At 41.3% G+C, this 27,087-nt stretch overlaps 2 protein-coding genes across 2 annotated transcripts; both read left to right on the top strand.

Annotated features, from left to right (window-relative positions):
- Positions 1-78: 78 nt before the first annotated feature.
- Positions 79-3,034, top strand: snip1 (Smad nuclear interacting protein). The gene is made up of 4 exons (XM_073486085.1): positions 79-381; positions 633-756; positions 1,472-2,013; positions 2,105-3,034. Exons 1-4 carry the CDS (start codon positions 221-223, stop codon positions 2,367-2,369), a joined length of 1,092 nt encoding a protein of 363 aa, XP_073342186.1. The 5' UTR covers positions 79-220; the 3' UTR covers positions 2,370-3,034.
- Positions 3,035-3,984: 950 nt separating this feature from the next.
- Positions 3,985-23,152, top strand: LOC141011647 (mitogen-activated protein kinase kinase kinase 5). Its single transcript, XM_073484873.1, has 28 exons — positions 3,985-4,435; positions 4,543-4,682; positions 5,805-5,992; positions 6,149-6,317; positions 7,326-7,432; positions 7,635-7,805; positions 7,977-8,089; positions 9,459-9,618; positions 9,822-9,972; positions 10,969-11,073; positions 11,401-11,450; positions 12,030-12,125; positions 13,346-13,430; positions 13,778-13,911; positions 15,259-15,386; positions 16,182-16,318; positions 16,433-16,538; positions 16,648-16,805; positions 17,398-17,599; positions 17,789-17,954; positions 18,297-18,462; positions 20,092-20,277; positions 20,380-20,485; positions 20,631-20,877; positions 21,126-21,238; positions 22,148-22,245; positions 22,334-22,410; positions 22,599-23,152. Exons 1-28 carry the CDS (start codon positions 4,099-4,101, stop codon positions 22,693-22,695), a joined length of 3,993 nt encoding a protein of 1,330 aa, XP_073340974.1. The 5' UTR covers positions 3,985-4,098; the 3' UTR covers positions 22,696-23,152.
- The last annotated feature ends 3,935 nt before the right edge of the window (positions 23,153-27,087 follow it).

The following is a 27,087-nucleotide window of genomic DNA, read 5'->3' as shown; positions in this document are numbered from 1 at the left end:
TTGAATCACGCCGGAACCAAACTGAAACATATGCAGAGACCATGCGGAGATAAATTCTCGGCGCACCACCGGAAACGGAAGTGCGCAATTCGAGCATAACAGTCGAAGTTTGTGGTCGCTACAATTTTTGAGTTTGCCTTTGTTTTTTTTTATCTAGTTTTGTCAGGAAGACGATTTACGTTTGGTCACACGACGGTTGATATTGTTATTATATTTCAGAATGACCAAAGAAAAGCGACACAGGAGGAGAGAATCTCCGGAGCGGGAGTCCAAAGTGAAGATAAAGCAGGAGAAACTGAGCCCTGTTAGGCCACAGACATCACGCCGCTCGAGGTCCAGATCCAGCGGCACCTCAAGTCCACAGAGGAGGAGAACGAGCAGGTATTTTTGATTTATTGTCGTCGTATCACTTCGTTTTTGTCACCTGTTTTTAGTTTTTTACCATAACAGAGGCAACATACGCCTTGGCTAACGAGTCATTATTAGCTAAAAATGTTGTTTAGTCTGCTAGCTCTAAACGAGCGCAGCTACACTCCATATTATTGTATTTTTAACAATAAATAATTCATTTGTCAGTTTGTACATGTGTTTTTAAAGTCATTTAAGAGCCTGTTTTTATGTTTTTCGTGTAGATCGCCGGCCAGGACGAGGGACCGTTCACCAGGTAGAAGAGAGACCTCTCCCGCCAGGCGAAGCAGCAGATCGCCCAGGAACAGGAGAAGTCCCCATCGTGGAGCTGATGTCAGAATAAAGCGGGTGATTAGGTTTTAAATTACTAACAACATGCCGTTAAGATTTTAAGCATCAACAGCAGAGATCGAAAAGTGGTTAAAGGGTAGGTAACTGTTTCAGTGGCATGTTGTTGTCTTATATATATACTAAAAATTATAATAAAATGTATTCATACAGCACTTCTTACAGCAGTGCTTACATGGGTGAACCAGAATTGAAACATCTCAGTTCTGCACTGAGGCAAATAAAACTCATAGATACCAGCCATCGAAATACACCTGATTCTTTTAATTAAGATCCATGCATCATTCCCTGGGAAATTAACAAAAAAGAGGAAATAAGAATAAAAATGACGAATCTGCAATGTAACACAAAGTGAGAAAAAAAAATCCTGGATATGTCCCTTCATCAGATTCTGCACCAAAAATTAATGGGGTCTATTCTGAGCCAATACCCATCCTCCAATCAAGTTTTGTTGCAAATCAGTAAATTACAATAAAAACTCAAGACCCAGTGTGCCTTCCTTGTAATAAGTTTTAAAAAAAAAAGTAAAATTCTGAGTGAAAATTGTATAAAAGTCCCATTTATTACAAAATTGTGGCTTCTATTTAGCATAAGGAGATATTTTTGACTAGAAATAAGACAAATATACTTGGTAAGATTTGTTTTTGCTGTGCTGTAAAAAATTGTTCCTAGAACTCTTCTTTCCTAAACTGTCTTCTTACCAAATATCTCCCAGGAGCGAGAGGAGCATCGGGGTAGTGGTGATGAGCGGAGGAGACGAAACGACCAGCCAGAGGAGAGGCGGAGCAGGTGGGAATCAGACAGGCCTCGGGAGAGAGACCGCGGCGGAGACAGACACAGAGAGCGAGACGCCCTGACCTCCCAACAAGCTGAGAGACAGCAGCACGATGAACGCCGCCGGGAAAATCGTCAGCGGCGCGAAGAAACCCAGGACCAGGATTTCGGACGGTCTGACGGAGGGGGCAACGACGACGCGTCCCCTCCTGTCGACAAAGAGAAACCCAACTTCGAACTGTCGGGGGCTCTGACAGAAGACACAAACACATTCCGGGGGGTGGTGATCAAGTACAACGAGCCGCCCGAGGCTCGCATTCCCAAGCGCAGATGGCGACTGTACCCTTTCAAGAATGACGAACCCCTTCCGGTCATGTACATTCACAGACAGAGTGCCTATTTGTTGGGGCGGCAGAGAAAAATCGCTGACATCCCCATTGACCACCCATCCTGCTCCAAGCAACATGCAGTATTCCAGTACAGGTAAGAATAACAACCATCAGCTTCAGTGTTTCACTTTACATTACACTTGGATGATTCATACATGTCTATCTTTCTGTGTGTATCTCTGTAGACTGGTGGAGTTTACACGTGCTGACGGCACCCCTGGCCGCAGGGTAAGACCATACATTATTGACCTGGGTTCCGGCAACGGCACCTACCTGAACAACAAGCGCATAGACGCCCAGCGCTATTACGAGCTCAAAGAGAAAGACGTGATCAAGTTTGGCTTCAGCAGCCGCGAGTACGTCCTCCTGCACGAGTTCTCAGACACAACCGAGGTGGACGCCAAGCCTGAAGAAGGGGAAGAGGAAGAGGACGAGGGTCTTGATGAGTAAATTGGAACCCATAAACTGTGTTGCCCAAGTTCATTCAGGTTAGATTACATCATTATCATCAGTGTCTCTGCAGGGAGTGGAACAATTTACAGAACAGGTCAGTGTGGGATTTTACTAAAATAATGGAACATGGCTGGTTTGTATATTCTGTATTTACCGGACTATTGCTTAAACCTGCCACAACTGTCTCAAAGAAGACTTCCTATTCTCAGGTTGTTTGTGTAATGTTTGTGTGATGCATGACTGATCTCACATCTGACAGTTTTCACAATAAAACGTGCTTGGTGCCAGATGGATATCTCGCGTAAGTACAATAGTTCATTCTATATTTTTTAGATCACAGCACCCAGTACAAAGTTTAGCTGAAGGCTGATCTCTTGTCCATGTCCAGACTATATGTGTGTCACTGTACATGATACGTGGAATGTGATCTCTTGATTCATGTTTATTGAGTTAAACATTACATACAAGACATACAACTTGTAACGATATTGCCTTTTTTGCTTTGTAGTGCAGGGAAAATAGTTGGTGCCACTGTGCGTTTCCTTGCACCAACGCTGTGTGTATTTAGAGACTTCCCCTCTTTATTTTTATCTGTTTGGAAGCCCGCAGCATTCATAGTGAATTTCCATTTATGTACTGTAAATAAAGACAGTGAAGATTTGGACTTGTGTCAGGAGTTTTTAATGTTGCCTCCTCATCAGAGCTGTGTACATGTTTTAGTGTGTCATTCTTTTCTATTGTTATGCTACAAATTAGAAGAAGCATTTGTGGATTGAAAGTAATTATTTATGCATAATAACTTTTCTTTGCATGAATTATTCATTGTCTTTGCAAGAAGACAGAATTACAAAGGATATAATAAGTGTCTTTACGAGGTGGGACACAAACAGCAACTGCATTTCAGTTTGCTGCGGACGCCCGTTTCAGTTCACACAGAAAGTACAATGTATGAAAACTTTGCTTGACAAGAAAAACTCCCATGGTAAAAATTACAAGATAAAAAGTACGAAAACTATGAGATGTTGACTTTTTAATATCGTAATTTTGATTTTGTTACAATTATGACTATCTCATAATTTTGACTTAATCTGAATTTTGATTCAATTATATAATTGACTTTTTATATCATAATTTGGACTTTTTGTCACTTAATTTTGACTTTATCTAATATTCTTGACTTTTTTACCATAGTTATGACTTTATTTCATAATTTGGACTTTTAATCTAATAATTTCGACTTTTTTTAAATGTCATAATTATGAGTTAATCTCAAACTTTTGACTTTTTCTCTGACTTTTAACGTTTTATCTTATAATTTATCTCCTAATTTTGAATTTTTATGTCATAATAATGACTTGCATTCATGTTTTAATTTTTTTTTTTTAATTTATCGAAATGGACTCAAAGTTTTCTTATGTGAACTTTGTGATAAAATAGTTTCTCACAGCAGAGGTCATGAGAGAGTCGGCGCTGTGTGGCATCCAGTTTCAGTCTCAAAATGTCAGCGGGCGGAGCGGAGCAGGGGAGGAGAGGAGGGAGGAGAGGAGGGAGGAGAGGGCAGGAGGACAGGAGGGCGGGTCGAGAGGAGTACCGGGAATGGTAGGGGATATGTGAGCGGAGGCGGCGACGCACCTGGGGAATTACAAGAACAAGCAACAGCCCTGTTCTGTTTTAAATGGAGGCTGTCCGGTCTGAGGACATGCACTGACTGTCGGCTGCAGGAAAAATGTACACGACGGAGCGCAGGCGAATGAGCCTGCACGAGCTGAGGAGGAAGGATCCGGTGCGGGTGTCAGCTGGAAGTTTGTGGCAGGACTCTCTGGCGATAGAGCTGAGCGGCAACGGCTCGGGTAAACAGATCACGTCCCCGCGGAGTCGCACCAGAGCCGTGTCCGTGGCGTACCTGGTGAACGAGGACGCGTCGGTGCCGCAGACTGAGGAGAACCTGTCCCTGAAATGTGTGAAGGAAGCCTGCGCGGACGCACACGCCGTTTTCAAAACCATCTCGTTTGAGAGAGTATCTCTGGGCACCACAGACATCCTGGATAGTTTCTACAACGCAGGCAAGTGCAGGCATGCTTGGCCGTGGGGTCTGTGTGGATGATGACACATACGCGCAGCACTACGCCAATTACGCAAACTGACCCGCCCTTTTAAATTTCCTCCGCAGACGTAGCAGTGGTGGAGATGAGCGACTCTTTCTGCCAGCCTTCCCTTTTCTATCACCTCGGAGTGAGAGAGAGTTTCAGTATGACCAATAACATCATCCTGTACTGTTACAAGCAAGATAGTGATCTGCAGGCGGTCAAGGTAACTTAAAGCAACACAAACCCCTGAGTATTATTATTACAGTACCAATGGATGCAAGTATGAAAAGCTTTATTTATGTAGCACCTTTTTAAAACAAGTGTTTTACATCAACATCAGTACAGAAGAGAATGAAAGATAACACAAAAACCAGGCTCAGAGCAGACAGAAGACAAAAATGGTCACAAAACAAACACACAAAGCATGCAGCAACAAGTCATCACGTAGAGCAACCAGGGCTGCAGCTAATGATTATTTTCACTGTCAGTTATTTTCCTGATTAATAGATTGTTTGCCCTGTGAAGTATCAGAAAATAGGTTTTTAAAAAATGTCAGTCTGTGATTCCCAAAGCCCACAACCCAAAAATCTTCACTTTACTGTCAGAGGAGAAAATATAAATATTTAAACAGCTGTAGTCAGAAATCCGTTGATCAAAATAGCTGGCGATGAATTTAACAGTTTACAACTTCTGAGAGCAGGTCTGAGAGCAACCCCTCGAAATCATAGAAAAGCCAATTTAAAGAAGTCAGATTGATATAACTTGGGCCAAAACTAAACTGAAAGGCCAGAATGTCATCCTCAAATGTCAACAACCCATAGAGGAGTAAAGAAAGAAGCTGGAATCAGAGAACTTTGTCTCAAACCGGTCAATCGATTATAAAAAATATTTGGCGATTGATTTAACAGGTGATTCATTTATTAATCGTCACGGCTCTAAGGTCGATTGGGGCTCACAAATGATTTGCCTGTTAAACCTATGAGGGCTGCAACTAAATAATATTTTCATCATCTGCGGATCATTTTCCTAACTAAACAATAATGGTGTGATCTATTAAAAGTCAGAAAATATTGAAACATGTGCATCACTGCCTTCCAGACCCAAAGTTGACACCTTCGTCATCAATTTACATTTATATAAAACAGAAAAACTGCAAATATTTACTTTTCATGAAAAGTTCCATATAACAGAGATTAGATGAAGTGGTTTAACTGAAATTAACCATTAAGTATTAAAAAGAAAAACCACTGACAGCTGGCAGACGATGCCTCGGCTTCACTGAGGCCAGTCGAGATCTCTCAGTGTAAATTCGTCCGTGTGTGATGCGTGCATTGTCTTCCTTTAGGAGCAGTGTGGGACTTACACATTCATCCCCTACGTGGTGTCGCCTCAGGGCAAAGTGTTTGCCTGTGATGCCACAATGATGACTGGTATCAAAGAACTGATGCAGCCTAGCTTCCAGCTGGAGCCCCTGCTGACCCCGCTGGTGGAGAGACTGGTGCATCTGCTGAACAACGTGCACGTTCAGTCCAGGTCAGCACACACTGCAGGGCTACGTGCTTTGCCAAAAACATTATCATCTCAGATTACACATGCATTTGCTTATGCTCACAGCTTCCGCCCATATTTTACTTCGCTTGGCTGATTCATTGAAGACTGCTATGACTCCTCTGCTCTTCATGCTGACAGCGAGTACTTCCGGGAATCAATCAGACATGAGATTCGGATGGCCCGGGAGCGTTTCAGCGGCAAAGACCTGAGCCAAGAGCTGAGCCGCATCCAGAAACGCCTCGACAGTGTGGAGCTGCTCACCCCGGATATCGTCATGAACCTGCTGCTGTCCTACAGGGACATTCAGGTGTGTGTTCATGCGTGAATGTAGGTAAATGCCTAAAAATGGAGGGTTTTAAAGAAAGGTCTAAAGAAGGGATGCTCAACTCGATAACAGGAGGCCAGGGGCCAGTTAATGAACATTCATAATATTTATCAGATGAAATTAATAAATATTAATTGGCCCATAAGTCATCTTTCTTTGAAATTCTATATTTACAAATTAACTGACTTATTAACATAACAAATTAACTAAATAAAAATGACAGATGGATCAGATATTTGAGTTAATTTAACAGCTGTAACTGCCTTTTTGGTTACATCTGAAAGAGTTAATACAACATCAAACAAAGCCAGAAGCACTTCCATCAGTTTTTTCATACTGGACTGTCTCTTCTGTTTTAGCTCCTGTCTCTTTAAGCCCCCCCCCTTAATATCCAGTCTGTTCTGATTGGTCAGCTCACACACGCCTGAGCCAACATAGCTAACAACAACAGAGCAGCTGTGCTAAATCACTGTTTACATGCCAAATTATCTGCTAGGTATAAATTTTTATACAGGAGCAGTGTTTTCTGTGGGAGAGAGGAGCTCCTGATGATGCAGACTTTTGACCTTTTCAACTCCCAAGAGGGAGGAAAAAAACTGAAAAAGCATCATAGGTCTCCGTTAACTCTAAGGGAACCAAAATATGTTTGGCATTTCTGTTATATTTTTCATTTTAAAAAGCCTCTGGATGAACTAATTGAATAATGGACCCACTTTGCTGCACTAATTATGTGCATATTTTAATTGAAACATAAAAACTGTATTTCATTATGAAAGCATTGCTGTCGATGATAAGCAACTATGAGCGATACATTTTTTCGAGCCTGCAGGAGTCATGATGAACCAAATCCCAGGATCAGATGTGGGCGTCACAAAAACACCCATTATGATTTTTAGTAATAAATGTTTTAATGACTTGAAGTATTAAATGCTGGTGTCCGATGAGAGCGTGGTTAATAATACATTGTAATCCTGCACCCTCTTTCCTCAGGACTACGATTCCATAATCAAACTGGTGGAGACTCTGAACAACCTGCCCATGTGTCTGGTGGCGGGACATCAGAATATCAAGTTTCATTATATATTTGCTCTAAACAGGTACCCAGACAGCTCTTATTGCATTCATGTTTTGTTTTACAAGCAATCTTAATAAAACTATTGTAGTCTCTTCTCTGGTTTCAGCTCAGTCCTTTTTGTGCCATTGTTAGCCTGAAGCCTTTATTTGCCATGAATGTATCGAGATAAAAGAGCTCTGTGAGAGCTCATCACCGCTAATATCATGTAATCTCCCCCTAATCAGGAGGAATCGCCCTGGAGATCGCAACAAGGCTTTGGAGTTAATTCTACCTATTGTGGAGTCGGGAGGGAAGGTGGCGTCAGACGTCTTCTGCCTGTGTGGCCGGATCTACAAAGACATGTTCATGAGCTCTGGGTTCACTGATCAGCGCAGCAGGGACCAGGCCTGTTACTGGTACAAATACCTTGTGTTCATGAGAAGGGTGGCATTTGTTTGTCACTATAGAGCCTACACATTAGCTGCTGTCATTTTTTTGCGTTGCCTCATTATTCTGATGTTACTTTGTCGTCTATCTGCCAGAGTTTCAGTTTAATCCACCTGCGCTGTTTTTCTGTCGTTTGTCAGGTATGGAAAAGCTTTTGAGACGGAGCCAACTCTTCACTCGGGCATCAACAACGTGGTGCTCCTGATGGCAGCCGGCCACGAGTTTGATACTTCAATCGAGCTGCGCAAAATTGGTGCTTAATGCTTTCAGATTCTTTCCCATTCAGTGTGTCATAAGGTCTACACTACTTTACATTGCAGAACATAAACTCTTCTTATTAGGCGGTTGAAATGAATCGTTTCACCACTATTTGCTTTAAGTGCAAAACCAGCACTGCATTTCATTAGTAGTTCCACTTCCCCTCGTTTACCCTCAGCCCTCAGTATTACGTAACGGCATATGTCACCCGAGGCCACTTGGAGAGCGGAGGGAAAGTTGGTGGGGGAGGAGCGAGGGATTTAAATGGAATGCACATGCCCTTGTACACTTTCACAATGAACTATCAAGGATCGACGGCCAGTTGTAGACTCATCATAAATACCAGCAGACTTATTTGAATGAGGCGAAGGCGTCTTCTGCAGATAATTGCAATACGCCGGCACTTGGTTGCATAAGTATATTATTTAGGATGCGTTCTTTGTGAAACTTCCTAATGGCCAGCCAAATAATGTTTACACATGAACTACACAGTATTTGTTAACCATTTACAAACGTCAGTTGCAGCTTTACAACAAACAGGTGCTTAATAAATGTTTCATAGAGCACTTCATTGTTTGTTAACAGTATAATTAACTATATATTTACCGTTTACTAGAGATGGTTATTATAAAGTGTCACCTCTTATGCAACAATCTGCTAACTAGGCGTGTGAACATGTAGGCCAACCTATACCTGTAAGACCTGTAAGATTCGTTGGACAAACTGAAACTGAAAAGTAATTTCATCTGTTGTTGAATGGATGAAAATGAGCTCAATAGCTAACTTTGGCACACTAATGTGTTCACTGAAGTGTTGATTAACAATTAAATAACATCACCATGTCAGGAGTTATACGTATGTTACATGCACCAACTGCATTATTGCAGTACTTTGTGGGTGACGGAACGACACTTAAGATGGTGGCGGGGATTCCCCCAAGGGCAAGTCAAGCAAGGGGAAGTCAACGAGGGCATGTTCAGTGACTAATGAAACACAGCCTGGTACATGAAGGAGAGTGTTTTTCTCCATATAGTACTTGAGCTGCATGTCACAATGCACATCAGGACATGTTCTTTGGACTGATGCAAGCACATGATGGTCTGTTGAATTGATTTCTCGAACAGAATCAATGAGTGTTAAAGCGCATGTGGCCTATTTAATGCCAGTAATGCACATAGTAAGTGTGCAGATAAAAGCTTTAATGCACTCCATTGTTCCTGCTACTGGAAGATGAATAAGCTCAAAGCTATGTACAGGGCCATCGTACAATATATTGCTGCACATATTAGCCTATTAGCTTGGAAATATGAGTGACTTTATATGAATTTGTTAATAACCAAGTATTATTCTCTGTTGGTGTTCAGGTGTGACTCTGAGCACCCTGCTGGGTAGAAAGGGCAGTCTGGAGAAGATGAAGGCCTACTGGGATGTCGGCTTCTACCTCGGAGCGAACATTCTCGCAAACGAACACAGGAAAGTCATCGAGGCCTCCGAGAAACTCTACAGACTCAAAGCTCCTATCTGGTGAGGCTCAAGCACCAGGTCTTGATTAGCAGTAATCATGCAGATCAGGGTGTTTAATCATCATCATCATCATTTTAGTCTCTTTTGATTGGTTTGAATAATTAATCAGAAACCCCTGTGGATTTGGAAAGCATTAGATAGATTCTGGTCTTATTTCCATATTCATTTATTGCAAATTAATTAGTTAAGTGCGTTTCTTTCAGGTATGTGGCATCCATTATGGAGACGTTCATCCTGTACCGTCAGTTTGCCAAGCCTCCCGAGATGAGAGCTCCTAAACAGGACACCGTGGACTTCTGGATGGAGCTGCTTCTGCAGACCTGTAAACCCACCGACTCCACAGCCCGCTGCCCAGTAAGCAACACTGATAACCTTAACAGTAACACTAACAATAAAAACGAGGGGAGGCTCTGTCCGTTTGAATCTTAAAGGAACAGTTCACCCAAAAATGATAATTCAGTCATTATCTACTCATCCATCCCATGTTGATGGAAAGTCGGGTGGAGTTTTGGTCTCGAGGTTTGGCTTCTGGAGATTCACAGCAAAACAGCATCACAGCGTTCTCCCAAACAACTTAAGTAGCTGGGGACTTGTTTGAAAATGGAAGAAAATCCCCATAAATTGGCTCATCCAGCATACTTCAGCTCTCCAGAAGCCCTGAGATTCCAAATTGATTTGGAAAGATGTTATTTACATTCCTTTTTTTAGAAGCAAAGAGCTGCAAAGAGCGTTAGCACACGTCCTGTCTGAAGTGGCTGAACCAGCTCTAGTGCAAGTCGAGTGTGCAAATAACATCTCTTCTTTGGAGTCTCGTGTCTTCCAGAGACTTCCAGAGAAGTCCCCATCTACTTCAGTTGTTTAGGAGAATACTACAACTGTTTTGCTGTGAAGCTCCAGAAATGTTTTGTGGACTATGAAACTTCACTCAACTTTCCATAGGCATGAGGATGAGTAGATAGTTTCGTGCTTGGGTGAACTGTTCCTTTAACTGTTCCTTTTAATCAAATAATCAGTTTGAGTGATTTTTTTTTTAAAGAAAATAAGTCAAAACTCTCTGATTCCAGCTGTGAATATTTTCTTTACTACTTTACCACCGTAAATTAAATATCTTTGTGTTGTGGATAATATAAGACATTTGAGGAAGTCATCTGGGGGTTTGGGGAACACTGATTGACATTTATCATCATTTTCCCGGCATTTTAACGGCCAAACTATTAGTCGATTAATCAAGAAAATAAACAACAGATTAATGGACAATGAAAATTATTGTTATTTTCAAAGCCTTATACACACTACTGTATATGATAAGATATGTTCAGGAAGTTTTGATTTTCAATTGCTGCTTTCCAGGTGCTCGTTCTGGAGCCCAGTAAACTCCTCCAACCAGCTATCGTGTGTGTGAGCGAGGAGGATGAAAGCCGCACTGTCCAGTTGAAACATGTCACGACCTTTAAGGTATGTAGACCCTCCACCACCCCGACCCGCAACCCCAGAGCAGCTTCTTATCTCAGCATATGTTTATGAGTATCTGCCTTACACACGTAATGCAGGATAAGTTGCATCATAACTGGAAGAACCAACATTTGTCACACTTTATGATCCAGTGAATGTTTAATCAGGTAAGTACGTGGGTGTGTTCTTTGACTGAATTCATACCTGTTGACTCTCTCTCTCAGGTGTATGTCCATGCAAATAAAAGCCGCTCTGTCATGTGTATCGTGCTGACTGTCAGCAGTCAGACTGTCTTTATCCTGTGCTTTAACTTCATCCTTGATTCTACAGAAAGGCTTACACCAGTGGACTTTCCCAGCCTCTGCAATCCGGGGAGTGAGGTAAAGTGGAGTACAGCATGTGCTAACATCGCTCAAATATCTGCTCCCGGTTCAGGGTGTGGTTAGGCCTGCAGCCAGACGACCCAAAACATGCGGGTTGTCTGGGAAACCTTGGCCGTCAGTCAGATTTTTGTTCTGTCAATATCGGTTCAGGCTTTGCTGCTTTTCTGTTGATTCCCCTCAGGCTGCCGATCAGGTTGCTGTGTACTTTAGACTTTAGGTTTTGTCTGCCAATTTGCCACTTGGGCAATTTTCCACAAATACCCAAAACAGTGAACTGCTTGGTCCCTTCAAAACCACAAACAAACTTCATCAGATTGCACTGTGTTTGGGGAAAGATAAGAAACTTTAATCATTGATGCAGGGCCTCCCTGAGCTAATCAATTTTCCCCGATACCCTTTGTAATTCAAACATTAACCGTTTGTTCCCTGGAACAAACAAAAGGGGGTAGATGGATACAGTCTGTTTTAATCAGTGTCAGCATTGCCATGCTGAGCATTTTCAGAACAAATAAATGAGGGATAATGGCTATTTGAAGAGTAAAAATCATTTCTAAATATGCCTTTTTCCCTCTGAAGTGCTTCAAAGATCGATGAGCGGAGCTGCTTCCTGTACGTCCACTACAACTCAGATGACTTCCAGCTCTGCTTCCCCTCCGAGCTTCACTGTAAAGGGTGAGTGACTAATAAAATGGTGTGAATGATTCACTCACTGACCAACTGACTGGCTAGTTAAAGATGAACTGACCATCATAACGACGGGGTGTGGGAAGATAATCAGAGAACGACAGACAAACAGGCTGATGTTTTTCTCTCGTCGGTGGCCTGGAGAAATGAGTGTGATGTAATTTCAGTGTGTGAGTCATATTTCCTTTACTGCCTTCCAGGAAATCACCCTAGGACTAATTTTTTTTTCAAAACATTCGGTTGACCCAAACCACGACATCAAATAAATCCATCCAACCTCTTGTGGCATCTAACACTGCAGATAAAATCAGCTTTGAGAGATCAGCTGCAGAAGTCTCTGTTGCCACCTCAATATAGTGGAAGTGAACTCAGTTTTGTTTATGGTACTCAAAGCACATCTAAATGACACTTTTCTGATAGGATATCCTTGTTACTCAGCAATGTAAAAGGTTTTCTTGTTGGAAATATTGCTGGAAATGTTTTTTTGTGATTTAAGTAAACTGAAAGTGCCATTTAATTCCTTTTTAAACGAACAAAAGTCATATTTACATTCACAGATACTCATGGTGTGTATCATTGAGTTCCAACAAACATGTTGAGTGCATTTATTTCTCAATCAAACATTTGCAAAGCCAACTTTATATTCTATATATAACTATTTAATATTCTACATTTTGCATTGTGTACATTGATGTTTTGTTGCTGGCAGTCTTCTTTTTTTGCAGCTAAAAGCCTTCATCTATTTGTGTGCATAACAGCATATTGTTGTCTTAAGTGTTGATTCGCATCCAACTGCCATTCTTGACAGGTTTCTATGTTTGCTTATTGACACTCTGATGTCTACATGACTATGAGTCATTGCATTCACAAAGTGTTGTTTGTATTGTAATACCTATTCTGAACTACTTAAACGTTGCCCCCGACCAATGTTATTAAAACTGAAACTGTCACTGTGATTAACAAAAACTAAAGTCAAACTGAAGATGGTGAAACAAAAAAAACTGAACTGAAATGAACAAACCCACTCTGGATAGTTACTGAAACTAAACTGAATTGAAAATAAAAATTAAAAATGAAGTAAAACAAAAACTAAGGAAAATCACAGAACTACATCTAGTTGTTATCACTTTACTTAAACTGATATTCACTAAAACTTTATTTAACCATCGTTAACAGCAGATTCTCATCTCAAACTGTTCTCTCTCTAGTTTCTGCGAGCTGGTGAACTCTCTGCTTCAGCAGGCTAAAGAACCTGCTCCAGACCTGGACCACCTAACCGAGGGAATACTAGAGGTCAGTCCCAGTCCTTCATTTCTCTGACGCAGAGCGGCTCTATTTTAGCTCTCACTTGCCTCAACAAGTAAAAAAACAACTGCAACAAACGAACAACAATATTTTCCACATAATTTGGCATTTTGTGTAGTATGTGTGTTGTGAAAACAGATAAAAAACATTCACATTTGTTTTTGTAATTGTTCTCAGAATGTTGGACTTGAATGAATGAAACATCTGTCCTCTCACTCTCAACGTTTCTCACTTCTGCTACTTGTGGTTGCTTGTGAAATTCCTCACCACTCCTCCGGTGCTCTTATTCTCAGTCACTGCTTTCTCATTCATGCTGTCTGCATTTCCTCCCACAGTACATCTATGAGACCAATGAGAATGGAGACAAGGTGGTTCTGGGTAAAGGGACGTACGGCGTGGTGTACGCTGGGAGGGACCTGAGCAACCAAGTTCGCATTGCCATCAAGGAAATCCCTGAGAAGGACAGCACGTATGAGAACACTCCCACTGTTTTTTCACTCAGTCATCCCTTACTGGAAAACAGAGCTGCGCTGTTTTTCACAAGAATGTCTTTTTCCAAAATAACCTTAACGGGAAAGGATTTGGCAGAGGGGACTCTCACTGGCATGCTCCCGATCCCCAGTGCTCTTTAGGAATCTTTGGGGAGACGGATGAGTGTTTATACACTTCCCTCTTTGCTTGTTACTCTGTAATCTACACAAAGAGCTAAAGCTTAAATAAAAGATTCAGTTGAGGGAAACATGATATTTAAATCGCTTTTTAAGCATTTGCCAAACCTCTCTGTTTTAAAGACGCAGCACGGTATTTATCTTCATCTGTCACTGTTCTGATGTTGTAATCATCGAGCTTAACTCATTAATTCAGCAACAAGAAATTAGGCAAACTGAGAAGTAATGTGTCAAAGTAGTCTTTGTGTATCAATGATCCAGATGTAAAGCGACAAAATAGAGAAGATCCTGTTTTTTTAAGCTTTTAAAGCTTAAGCAATCAGCTCCTCTTGACTATTCATTTATTTATTTACAATGCAAAGTTAATCATTGTTTGACCTTGTTTATTCTTTCTTTTAACACTATACTAATGCTTTTTTTTTGTTGAGAAAAACATTATTTGGCCAACACAATATAAATTGCATGTATCAGAGAGGATATGTAGTCTGTAATGCACGGTCAACAGACTCGGAGTCAGTCGTGATCTACTCACCCTCATGCCGATGGAAAGTTGGGTGAAGTTTCAAAGACCACAATACATTTCTGGAGCTGCGCAGCAAAACCGGGTTTGCAGCATACTCTTGAACAACTGAAGTAGATGGAGACTTGTTTTAAAATGAAAAAAATCACTTAAAATGGCTCCATACAGCTCGTCCAGTGTAATCCAGGTCTCCAGAATCCCTTAGATTCCAAATTGTTTTGAAAAGACGTTATTTACACTCTTTTTAAAGCCCAATTGTTCACTGTAGCTGCTAAGCTAAAAGTGTTAGCACGCACCCTGTTGGTGCACAAGCTCGACCATGCGTCGTGGATGTAAATAACATCTTCTCAAATCCATTTGGGATCTCAGCCTTTAAAACAAGGAAAAGACAACACTGTATCATGATATAACAGTATCAGAAATCAATGTATATCACGATCACAATTGAATATCGATATATTACCCAGCCCTGCTGCACAGTGTAATATCTTGTAATTACAGCATGTAGATTTTGTTTGAGTGTTTGTGTTTGTCCAACACGATTCATGCTGACTATCTATCATATGTGATGTTGTATAGTTGACCAAAACCTCGCAGTCACACTTGTGTATCTCTCCGTCTCCCCCAGGTTATCGCAGCCCCTCCATGAGGAAATAGCTCTGCACAAGAGGCTAAAACACAGAAATATTGTCCAGTACCTGGGCTCTGTCAGTCAGGAAGGCTTCATTAAGATCTTCATGGAGGAAGTACCCGGAGGTATGAACCCCTAACATCTTAAACTCCTAATATATTTAGTTTCAAAGAACAGGAGAGGGTGTTGTAGCTAAATCTACACAAGCAGACACTGATGTAAAATGGTTAAACTTCTCAAAAATGACCTTGCACATACCCTTTGCACTATGAAACTTAAAAACATTGGAACCGCCTGAGGATGTCTCAAACAAGTTGGCGTCATTAAATCAGAAAACCTGAAGATCAACAAACTAGCTTCTGGTTTTGTTTCTATGCATTCATCTGCTTATATTTTACACAGAGACCCAGACTAATGCGTCAGTATTGTTCTCAGTGTTTCCAAGTAATCTACAAATCAATTATTATGACGTGGAATATTAATAATGGGTCACAAAATGTTCACTGGAATTAAAACAGTCAGTGTCTTGCAAAGAATCTTGGTTACTTGGAAGTGCCAACATAAGAAAGCCGTGCCCCTGCTCTCAAGTCTGCACTTCCTCAGTTGCTGCAGGGCTTTGTTACAGGATGATGACTTGATTAAGTATCAAGGAAGTCTGCTCTGTCTCGTGTTCAGATGTGTAAGGGTGATTGCTTAACATCTACTGGAAGGAAGTTTTAAGAAAGTGGGTGGTGCCAAAGTCCTTCTGCTCATTGTGGAAAAATCTCCTCGATGGCGTGATTGTCAGATAAACAACTGAAGATATGTCAACAATCACTCCAGAGCTGGGTTTGATGGTGCCAGATGTAGCTGAGACACTGTTGAGAAATCATTTCCGCAAACATGAATCAGCAAATATCGTTTTACGTTCCTGCTTGTAGGAAGTTTGTCGTCTCTCCTGCGCTCCAAATGGGGTCCTCTGAAAGACAACGAAGCCACCATCATCTTCTACACCAAACAGATCCTCGAGGGGCTCAAATACCTTCATGAAAATCAGATCGTCCACAGAGACATTAAGGTGAGCAGAGTCAGGAATTATTTCCCTTTCTAGAATAATGTCATCCTAGCTTTTAAGTATTCGCCAGTCGTGTTTGTGAAACATCTCAGCATGGCTCATTTGTCTGCTCTGCAGGGTGACAATGTATTGATCAACACCTATAGTGGAGTGCTGAAGATCTCTGACTTTGGAACCTCCAAACGATTAGCAGGAATCAACCCCTGTACTGAGACGTTTGCTGGTAAAACGCTGCATATTTTAAAACCTTTCTTGACTCCTTCTCGTTTCTCACTGTGAACTGGTTACAGTCGTTGCATTTTAACTTCTTTTTCTGATGATTTTTCCAATAGGAACTCTGCAGTACATGGCCCCAGAGATCATAGACCAGGGGCCTCGGGGTTATGGGAAGCCGGCTGATATCTGGTCTCTTGGGTGCACTATTATAGAAATGGCAACAGGCAAAACACCCTTCCATGAGCTGGGAAGTCCTCAGGCAGCCATGTTCAAGGTAAATTAGGGAAAGTTGTTATGTTAAGTAAATACTGTACATGCAAGTATTATGCTAGTATCATGAAAGGATTATTCTGAATTTGGCAATATAAATATTTTTGTAGAGGTAGTGGACACAATCAAGGCTTAAAAATAAAAAAATAATCATAAAAGTCACTCTTGATTTTTTCTCTAGCACCACCATGAGGTTCACATTTATGGTTTTAAATAAAATGTCTCAACTTTTTAATGGATTGCCATGAAATGTATTGATGTTGCCCTCAGGATGAATTGTGAAGACTTTGGTGATCCCTTAACTTTCCACCTAGTGTCATCATCAGGTCCAAATGTTAATTTGTCCAACTCTTTCTTTTTTTTTTTTTACCCAATGCCTGCAAAACTAATGCCAGCTCACACCTCAGAAGGGGACCACATTAGGTATTAGCATCTTAGCATTGTTGTTTTGTGCGTTTTAGCTTTCAGCTCAGAGCATTACTGTGCCTAAAGACGTGTGCCTAAAGACGCAGCTATAAACTCTTATTTGAACAAATACTAGCAACTTCCGTCTTTTTTTTATTTATTTTTGATCGTCAATGATTCAATCCCTCCAGGTAGGCATGTTCAAGATCCACCCCAAGGTTCCTGAGTGCATGTCGGACACAGCAAAGTGCTTTATCATGAACTGTTTCACGCCGAACCCAGACGACAGAGCCACGGCCGCAGAGCTGCTGGGGGACCCCTTCCTCAGGTCGTCCCCCAGGAAGAAGGCCAGGGCCCAGCAGGAACCTGAATCTAAAGACTTCCTTAATTCAGGTGAAGCTTTAGTACACATCAAATCCACATACTGCTGTTCTTTCTCATATATGTTGTTTTTATCAGCCAGTCTATCAAGATTAGTTACAAAATCTTCTTTTGTTATTGCAACTGAGAGAGAGGTAAGTGTTATGGAACCTGGTACCTGGGATTTCTAACCCTCACACATGAAACCGCAACCTTTTGCAGCCGACTATCAACGCAGCCTGTCTGTACCCATCTCCATCCTCGTGGAGGACACCGATTCCTACTCGGGTTCGATCGACCTGTCCTGTTCCCTGGACCTCAGGAGGCCGCAGTCAGCCTTCAGAGCAGATGAAATCTCCGAGAGCCCACCCAGCACCAGCTTCCTGCCGTAAGTTAGAGTGTCACTCAGCAGAAGATGAAAGCCCTATATTATGTGCATTAGCCATGGTTCTACAGGATCTTACGTCAGTGGCAAACCACACTGAGGTTTCAGTCAAATCTTCTGGTGAGGCGACATCCTGTGTTGGTATAGAAAGGAGCGTAAAGTGCCACTTTATCATGCCACAGTCTACAGATAACTATGTATTCACTCTTCTGAAAGTACCCATAAATCACACATGCATCATCCTTATCTTCATTTCTTTATCTTGGGGTTTTCATTTCAATAGATACGTTACTTTTTTATGTCTTTATCTGATGATCCGGTGTGATTTATCTTCTTGTTGTCCAGATTACCAGAGGACTCGCCATCAGAAATGTGCAGTCCAGCCTCAACAGAGGAGAATATTGGTCTTTTTATGCTGAGAAAGGACAGTGAAAGGAGGGCAACGCTGCACCGAGTCCTCACTGACTACATCAGTCTCGTCGTGTTCAATATACAGGAATCTGTCCCTCAGGTGGGTGAAGAAAAGTCACAGCTCAAAGCATTGTGAAATCTAATAACTGCACATCTTCCAACATAACATATTCTTTTATTTGTTTGTACTTGGGACATTACAGATACGTCTTTGCTAAGAGTCAAAGATATCATGTGCACATTTCCCCATTATAATCCCTGAATGTCTGGATTCCATTTTAGTTTGATATTACACAAATTGTCCAAACATGTTGCGCTGGCTTTGCAAAAACCTCCATGTGATCCAACAGCCACATGGCATGACTGTCTACACTGCAGCGAGTGCAAAACTAATATTAAAGTTGGCTTCATAGTTAATAACTGTGAGCCTGGAGGCATTTTCGTCAACTTATTTAAACTGGGTTTGGCTTTTGTTTTCCCACTTAAAAGCTGTCATGCATGCACAAGAGCAGTGAGGCATTTTCTGTAAAAAAAGACTTTAAGACTTTGATGGTTTTCTCCCCGATTCAGTTTTTGCCAGGATGCACTTGGACATAAAAGCCCACTAGTCACAAAGGACCTATCAACACAGGCCTAACAAATAGAGCAACTTTTTGTACCGTTTCCTACTTGCTTCCTACTCCTAATAAACTAAACCTTTTGAAAATGTCTGCCAAGGCATCATTATCAGACTCTGACGCTGCAGGTAACATTCAAGTCCTAGTGCTTTATTTTTAGCCTAATATCCTGCTGATCCATTCTCCTGTTGTGGTTAAGCTGGCAGACGGAAAGGTTGCTAGAATTTCAAATGTATGGAAATGGATGTTAAAACTCACAAGGTCAGCACCTTACTGTACATTTTACCCACCGGCCAACTGCCACTTGTGCAACACTTGTGTGATGCAAGATTTTATGAAGATTGAGAAATAAAAGCTGGGTTAAATTTCACAAATTTGAATATCATAATGATCAAAATGTCAGAATCTGCGCAAAATGTTTATGTGGACTTAAGTGTTTGGATCAACGAGTAATCTGTAAAAACATGAGACTAAGCTGTTGTTTTCAATACAGCACCACAGCTGTGACTTCAGAGGCTTATCATAGAGCACGGCTGCACAAGTTGTGAAGTTAGCCCGCCATAAGGGTTGATTTTGAACGGCAGATGTTTCTAGCAACAAAATAATAATTGTCACAATTTATATGCTATGAATTGCTGTTTCCTGTTTTATTTTTTTGTGATGTGAAATTGCTCTTTAAATATGTAGGATCACTAATTATTGTTATTTTTCATCATCTTTGAGTAACACTTTGTGCAGGAAGTCAGTCAATGAATGTAACTGAAGGATCCTAGTACTACAGAAGCCCTGAGAGAGGCAAGTGAAAAAAATTAGGAACTTTATAAATTTCAATTTTCTTAAGTCATAAGGAGAGAAAACAGTTTAGATCAGATTTAGAAAACGGATCACCACAATTTTCTTTCCTAGCGTGCCTCTCTGGGCTTCCCTACAGTACCATTTTGTGTCTTAACACAACACAATGGTTGCTTGCTTTTGGCCCGTGGCTCACTATTATGTTGACCCTCCAAGGGCACTCCTGATAAAGGGGAGCAAAGGTGACTGGAAAATTGAAAAAAAGTCTAACTAAGAACAATAGAAGGGCTGTATTCTACTATTTTTTGTTCTGTTAACAGCATGGCGAGGGATCATCACTAACTGCAGACCACATCAATGAGCTCATTAGCTGCTTGAGAGACAACATCCGCTCCCCGGACAGGAAGCAGCTGACCAGTTGCCTGCTGGAGCTTCGAGCCAAACTTCTCGCTGCCGCGGTGTCACCAAACAGCCTGCAGGTGGTGCTGTTTAGCTTCCAAGATGCAGTAAGTCACTTCAGAGTCAGCACATACTATTCTCCTCGTCAGTAGATTGAGTGAAACACAACTTTTCTCACAATCATGTTAAACTATCTGCTCTGTGTGTAGGTGAAGAAGGTGTTGAGGCAGCAACAAGTGAAGCCTCACTGGATGTTCGCTCTGGACAACCTGCTGAGACAGGCAGTCCAGGACGCCCTCACTGTGCTTTTACCAGGTAGAGCTTCATCTCATCCAAGTTGAGAAGTTTTGGTTAAATCCCTGAAGAAAGTGCACATGTTTTTTTGCTTTTTCTTCCTGTTGTTCATTTATTCACCGTCTTTGCTCCCCTCCATCCCACCGCTCCCCTCTCTTCCTCTCAGAGCTCAAACTCCAGCTGCAGTCCTCATTTGAGATGGAGGACAGCAGCCCTGAGGAGCAGTGCAATGACCCTGACACTCCTGTAGGTCTCATCTGCGACCAGCAGGTGGCGTCAGAAGACACGCAGGACAAAACGCCCATAAATGAGATCCCGTTTGCACCCAGCCCCAACTACGCTGCAGACCTCATCCTCAACCCCAACTGCCCCCTCAGTGAAAAACTAAGAGAACTACGACTAGAAACCAGAGGGTGATTGTTTTATTTATCAACAAATGTATTTTTTAATGTTTTTTGTGATGAGTTTGCATTGTTCGCACATCTGTGAAGGATTTAGTTTTAAATGCTACATGAACTTACATTTGGAATTTAAATGAAATGCTTTTGCTGTGAAAAAAACCACAAAGACCTGGAACACTAGGCGTTAATCACACAGCGATTAATCAGAATTTTAAGCTGCACTGCTTTCTGCTGAGTGATGATGGCTGTTTGGGTTTCAGACTGCTGACTCAGCTGAATGAGAAGGAGAGAGAGTACCAGGAGCTGCTGAGGAGCTCTGTCCAGAGGAAACAGGAACAGATAGATGCACTGAGGAAAGCAGCAGTCACTGAAGGTAACGTTTTTAACCACACAGATTGTTACAACCATGTAGAACTGGTTGATTCCCCCCTGCTTGTAATATCCGATACAAGAAAATATACCACATTAGACATTGTTTTCTGTATTTCTACCACTAGGACTCTGTTAATCAAAATATGTTGTTCAAGACGTTGTTCAAGTTGTTGTCTTCATAGTTCAGCGACCACCTTTGCTGATGAAAATCTATCTGACCTGACTCGGGCATAAATGTCTCATGGAGGAGGCAATATTTAAAAGTTTTATTCACGCTACACGTAGTCATATTCGCTGACGTCGTTCCTCACTCTCTGACGTATCATGTGATGTTTCCCCTGAAGTTAAAGTGACAGGCAACTACACGAAATGCACTGTAACCGTGAACAAAATTAGTTTTGAACACTGTTGGAAACAACTCAACAAAATGCATAACAAAGGCCCAGTCTTTTAATGCTTATGTTACATACTATATCTTTAAAATGGAGGATATTTATTACATTATCTAAAGTCGTTTGCCAATAACGCGACTGTCTAAGAGTTGGTAAGAGCTCAGCCTGATGAGTAGCCACACAAGCTGCGGCATGACCAGTATTGCATCAGTGGACCAAGCCCTCTTTGGTTTATCAATTCAGTGACTCTCATTACTGTTTCTTAACACTTGTACCAGTCAGTCTCCACCACGCCTCAGCTTCAGGCTCTGGATTTCTGCCTGACTGGTTTGTGTCGGAGGCGTAGACCATCGGATCATCAGCTAATGTGCTCAAACTTGACTCATCCGTTTGGATAATGATTTTGCAGCGTGCCTGCGGAAAAACGCAATAGGAGTTTCTGTTATGTGTAACATCTACACGGTGAGACACAGTATGCCTGATGCCGTCTGAGTGGTTGTAATCTCTGTGCATTATAGATGGTGGATTGGCTTCACAGACAAAGTCTAATCCAGAAGTGAAGGCTTTGGTGCGCTGGCTCAAGTCTGTCCCCGTAGATCGAGACACTATCAATAAGGTAACCTCAACTAAAGCTTACTCCTGAGGCTGTTAGTATTGCTCACCGGCCCACTGTTAATCCTCACCTGTGTGACCCTGTTTTCTAGCTGCTCTCTCATGAGTTCACCTTGGACTGTCTCCTCCGCATGGCCTCCAGGGATGACTTGATGTACTGTGGAATAAGGTGAGCCGACTCCACACATCGCCCTCACACCATCTGTCCGTGGAGAAGTGTAAGAGGGGATTACCCTCGGAGATGGTGGTGCAGAAAAAAACGCAGTCCACCTCGTTAGATTGAGTTTCATCAAAAAGCCCCGGTGGTGTTTGAGACTGCATTGACATCTGTTAAAATCTGTCCAATTGCTGTTTCAGAGGTGGCATGCTGTGTCGACTCTGGGCAGCCATCACCGCTCGAAGGAAGACCCAGCTCAGCACGCACATCGAGGACAGCGAGGACACTCTCCTTTAATGGCTGCTGATGTTGTGCATCAAAGGACAGATTTATGGACAGGCTGGCCCTGTGTTATCTGGAGGAAGTGAGGCAGCGGTGAAAGTAACTGACTTATCAGAGAGGTCTTTTTTTTTTAAAGATACTGACCGCTTCTTCCAGTTGTTGTGCCTGTTCATTAAAATGCAAAAAGCTAAGTCTTGCCAGCATTTTACATTTTCTCAGGGCTTCTGTGGCAAGTGGGATTTTAATTATGCCTTCATTAAAAAAAAACTGCCTATTGGAGCATTGATTTGTCTGCCAACGAACACATTTAATGCTGTTTTATGATGACGCTGTTTTACAGAAAGCTTAGCAGGACCTAAGTTATTAAAGGCATACTGTATTTAAGATGAATGTCTCTGCATTCTGATTATTTGTACAATATATCCTGTTAAAACTCATTCAGATAATAAACAGGAACCTTTAATCTCCCAGACTGCCAACAGGGAGGAACTTTTTTTTTTTTTTTTTTAAAGGGAGTGACGTGGACTGGAAGAGGTGATGAACAGTCTATAAATTCCACACGTGTTCTCTCATCTGTTTTCACAATGTTGACATCTCCTTAGAAACAGTGACATGGGCTTTGTGTGTGCGAGTCGAGGGTATGTGTGTGTGTTTCATGCATCTGTGGAGGTCTACTGTTCGTGTTTTAGACGTCAGACTTGTCTGATAAATGCTAATAATCATTGTCTCGTCCTCATTTCTTTATGAGTGAAGTGTCAAAACCTAGCTTAAGAAAATCATTTCACATGTATAAAAAGACATTTGTTCTTGTATCTGCTTTGTTTTTTTCCAGTGTGTCATTGTTGCCTGGTAATTTCAGTGGTCCTGTGTGAGATCAGAGGATGTTCTTTATTTTGATAACCTCAACAGTGGCTTGTTAAATGACATATGCATGTCAGCTCCGTGCTCTGGGGTATGACTTCATTGAGACACTGGGCTTGGCACCTGATAACCACGGCACTCACTAAAGATATTAGTAATGCCGTATTCAATAGTTTTTTTAACCACTGGCTGTAACGGTCCTCTTAAAGGGGCAGTATGTAGTTTTGGAAAAGAAATTCAAACTCACTAGTCTAATATTTACAATATTATTGAGGTAATAATACAAGCTCAGAAATATTTATTGTTTCCATAACTGAATAAATAAACTGTTCTCAGAACATAACTAAATATTTATACATATTCAGTTACTCTTGTACTTGATTCTGCTGCAGTGTGTTACAACTCATATACAACAGCAACTACTATCATTTTAAAACTGGCATTTCCCTTTCCTCTGCTTTCCCTCTTAGATTTATGAATTTTTTTCAGTCAGCATCATAAAATCCAAAAAAAAACCCTCTAAACTCTCCATCCCCCTCGGCCAAAATATTGAATAGGCCACTCATTGCAGAGATGACAATCTTTGATTTACCTCTACAATAATTCAGAATGCTGAACAGATTAGGAAGTAGTGCGACCATAAATAAAGTGAGGCATGTTCCTGCCATGTCCTTCAGAGGTGTCAGAGAGGAAATTAATCTGAGGATGGTGCCAAATTGAATTTAGCTGATAAAATCTGTCTCCTCACCCCACTCCCACTCCTCCTGTTGTTTGTGTGATAAATTAATCTTGTGATAAATAAAAGAAATATCCTCTTGATGTATGACTTTAAAAACACTGTTTCACTGAAGGATTTCTGTGATTCACACAGCAAAGCCTGTTAATATTCACCTTGAATTTTAAAGCCTTTTAATGGTGAACTCAAGGATTTTTTCCCCCCAAAATAAACACTAAGCTGAGAGCTTCATGCTCGCAGGTTTTCTGTCAAACCTAAAGCAGATGATGCTGCTGATTACTTCCTCTTCCTTCGTTAAATCTGTGCTCAGTGGAAAAGAAAACTTGTATCCACGTGTCTCTCTGTTGCACATGGTTAGAGCTCACCGCTGTGCTTTTTTGGTCATAATCAAGAAATAAAGAAAAATTCTCCTCTTCAATACAAATTGGCATTAAGTGGCTAATGCTAATGTGCTACGTTAACTGTGAGTCACCTAGCCTCACAGCTACAATGCACGCAGCAGCTGTCACCTCAGACTCATTTCCTATTACAGATAATTGAATGTAATGTGAGTATAACCCCCTGAGTCTCCCTTATTCTAATAAGCTTTATAACACAATGGCATTAGGCTTGTCTGGCTAATAGGATGCAAACTGCTAGCTTTGATCAGACATAATGGTGCAACGAGTCTGTTTCTGATGGCTCGTGTGGTTACAGTGCTTCTCGTTGTTCACACTGATGATGTAAGTTTTGTCCTAAAGGTCACATTTATCTTCTTGTCATCATCATGATAGATTTATCATTTCTAGTCCCATTGTTTAGTTTTCCAAACATACCAGAAGACACAGAGTGAATACAAGGAAATATCTGTTCTTCTTGTCTTCATCTACAGTAAATCCCTCCATCTCTGTTTTGTCTGGGGGTGGAGCTAAGCCACTGATAGGCAAATAATGAGGAATGCTGTCAGGGGGATTTTGGCAGGGTCTTCGGGGGGGATTGAGGGCGCCACACTGGGAGGCCCACAACCTCGGGGATTACTGAGCTCACCCTCTTCCTCGCCAGCTCCCATAGGACAGGCCACCCCGCTGTCCCAGACTCAACTTTTGCCAACATGCACGTGGAAAGCTAAATTTGACCATTTTTCTTGCAGGATTAGATTAAAAATGCAACAGTGCGGTTGCAGCATGAATCAGACTTTTGCTTCCGCTCTGAATATTAAAACGTGTCTGTGGTTCTCAGTGCACCACCACTTCAAGGGCCTGTTAATTACCAATTCATCATTTGTTTTATAATATATCATTAACGACTGAGTCCACTAACAAGCTGGCTGCTATTACAGAGCTTTATATAACATGTGTGCGCTCACATGCTTCCATGCCTGCAGGTGCTTTCGTTCGTTTACAACATGCACACACAGATCAGGTCAGGGCCGTTCTCCTCATTATTTCCTTGCTAAATTGGCACACCTCTGTCTGTACAGTGCGGTGAAAGTGTGCAACATGATCACATGACATGATTAAGAGCACATTCTCTGTGTTGGTGTCACTCCCAGTTGATGACATGTGTCGAAATGTTGACTTGCATATACATAGTATCATTTAGATTTGGATTACCTCCCATAGAAACTCGAGACTTGTCAGTATTTTGATCACTTGCTGTAATTTGCATTCAAGGATTTGATTTGCACTTGCAACTGTTAATTGCTGCCGCGGTATTTGTGTCCCTCAGGAGCGTTTTGGTAGGAATTTATCTTGTTAACTTCACAACTCCTCGGGACGAGTGGGGGAATAATCTTACAAGCAATTAAGTGGAAGCCAACAGCGTCATGTTATCTGTTGTGTTACACCCGGGCTCATTTTGGAAAAGAATAGCCTCTAAGTAGAAGCTGGTGGTAGAGAAGGCCAGACACACTGACACCGTTGACGAACAGCTATGGTGGTTACAGCTGGAGAGAAATAGTCCCTCACCACTTCTGAGCATATAGAATTAATCCTGGCTGTAATCCAGCGAGTTGAATTAAAACTACTAATCTTGTGTGTGTGTGTGTATATGTGTGTGTGCATGACAAAGCTTCACTAGGGCTTGACCTCAAGACCTCTCACCCTTTGTTTATCCCTGTTGTGTTGGTATCACTCTTAAGGCCACCCATCCATATGACGCAGAATCAATGATTTCTATCACTGATGTCTGACCTTGTGACTTTTTAGTATTAATGAGACCTTTCCAAAGGTGACAAAGGAAACACATTAATTTGGTGTAATGTTTTGAAAGTAGTAAGTGCATAATATTCTTACATGCACATGAAATAAAATATGAAAATGAAACAAAAAAAACCCCAAAACAAATCAATGCACCAAAGCGTTTTAAACCTCGCTTGTTTTCTTTGTCTTTATCTTGATTTTTTAACTTTATATTCTGTGCCTGGTCTTCAGCTACCTGTTTGTAGCCACACTAGCCGCTAAAAACGGGGAATGCCCTAGGTTTCATTTACACTGGGGACGCTGGGGACATGTCCACATCACTTTTTAAATGACTAATTACTTAAAATGTGCAAAAAAAAAATGCTTATACAAAGAAACATTAAATAACAAATACAAAATTAAATATATTTCGATGCTCCATGCAATTTTCCCACTATTGTTGTCTACACTGGTCTTTATTTATTATTATTTTATTTAAAAGGTGCTTGATTTGTTTCCTGCCAAAAGAGTACCAACCCTACTTATATCAAAACACAATTTCTGACATGTTTACACAAAGTGATGTATAAACATGTCATGGGAAAGACAATGTCAGCCAGTCAGCTACTGTATGTAGTCCAGATGTCATGA

This window comes from Pagrus major, chromosome 17, assembly GCF_040436345.1.
Source record: "Pagrus major chromosome 17, Pma_NU_1.0".
NCBI lineage: Eukaryota > Metazoa > Chordata > Actinopteri > Spariformes > Sparidae > Pagrus > Pagrus major.
Note: the sequence above shows the minus strand (reverse complement) of the source record. Positions and strands in the feature narration are given on the sequence as shown.

What these genes read in the sequence shown, in the direction of transcription:
- snip1 (XM_073486085.1), top strand. Translation starts at nt 221, where the DNA reads ATGACCAAAGAAAAGCGACACAGGAGGAGAGAATCTCCGGAGCGGGAG. An exon ending in CAGAGGAGGAGAACGAGCAG is followed by an intron (nt 382 to 632) that starts GTATTTTTGATT and finishes TTTTTCGTGTAG; the next exon opens with ATCGCCGGCCAGGACGAGGG. An exon ending in CTGATGTCAGAATAAAGCGG is followed by an intron (nt 757 to 1,471) that starts GTGATTAGGTTT and finishes AATATCTCCCAG; the next exon opens with GAGCGAGAGGAGCATCGGGG.
- LOC141011647 (XM_073484873.1), top strand. Translation starts at nt 4,099, where the DNA reads ATGTACACGACGGAGCGCAGGCGAATGAGCCTGCACGAGCTGAGGAGG. An exon ending in AACGTGCACGTTCAGTCCAG is followed by an intron (nt 5,993 to 6,148) that starts GTCAGCACACAC and finishes TCATGCTGACAG; the next exon opens with CGAGTACTTCCGGGAATCAA. An exon ending in CATGGAGGAAGTACCCGGAG is followed by an intron (nt 15,387 to 16,181) that starts GTATGAACCCCT and finishes TCCTGCTTGTAG; the next exon opens with GAAGTTTGTCGTCTCTCCTG.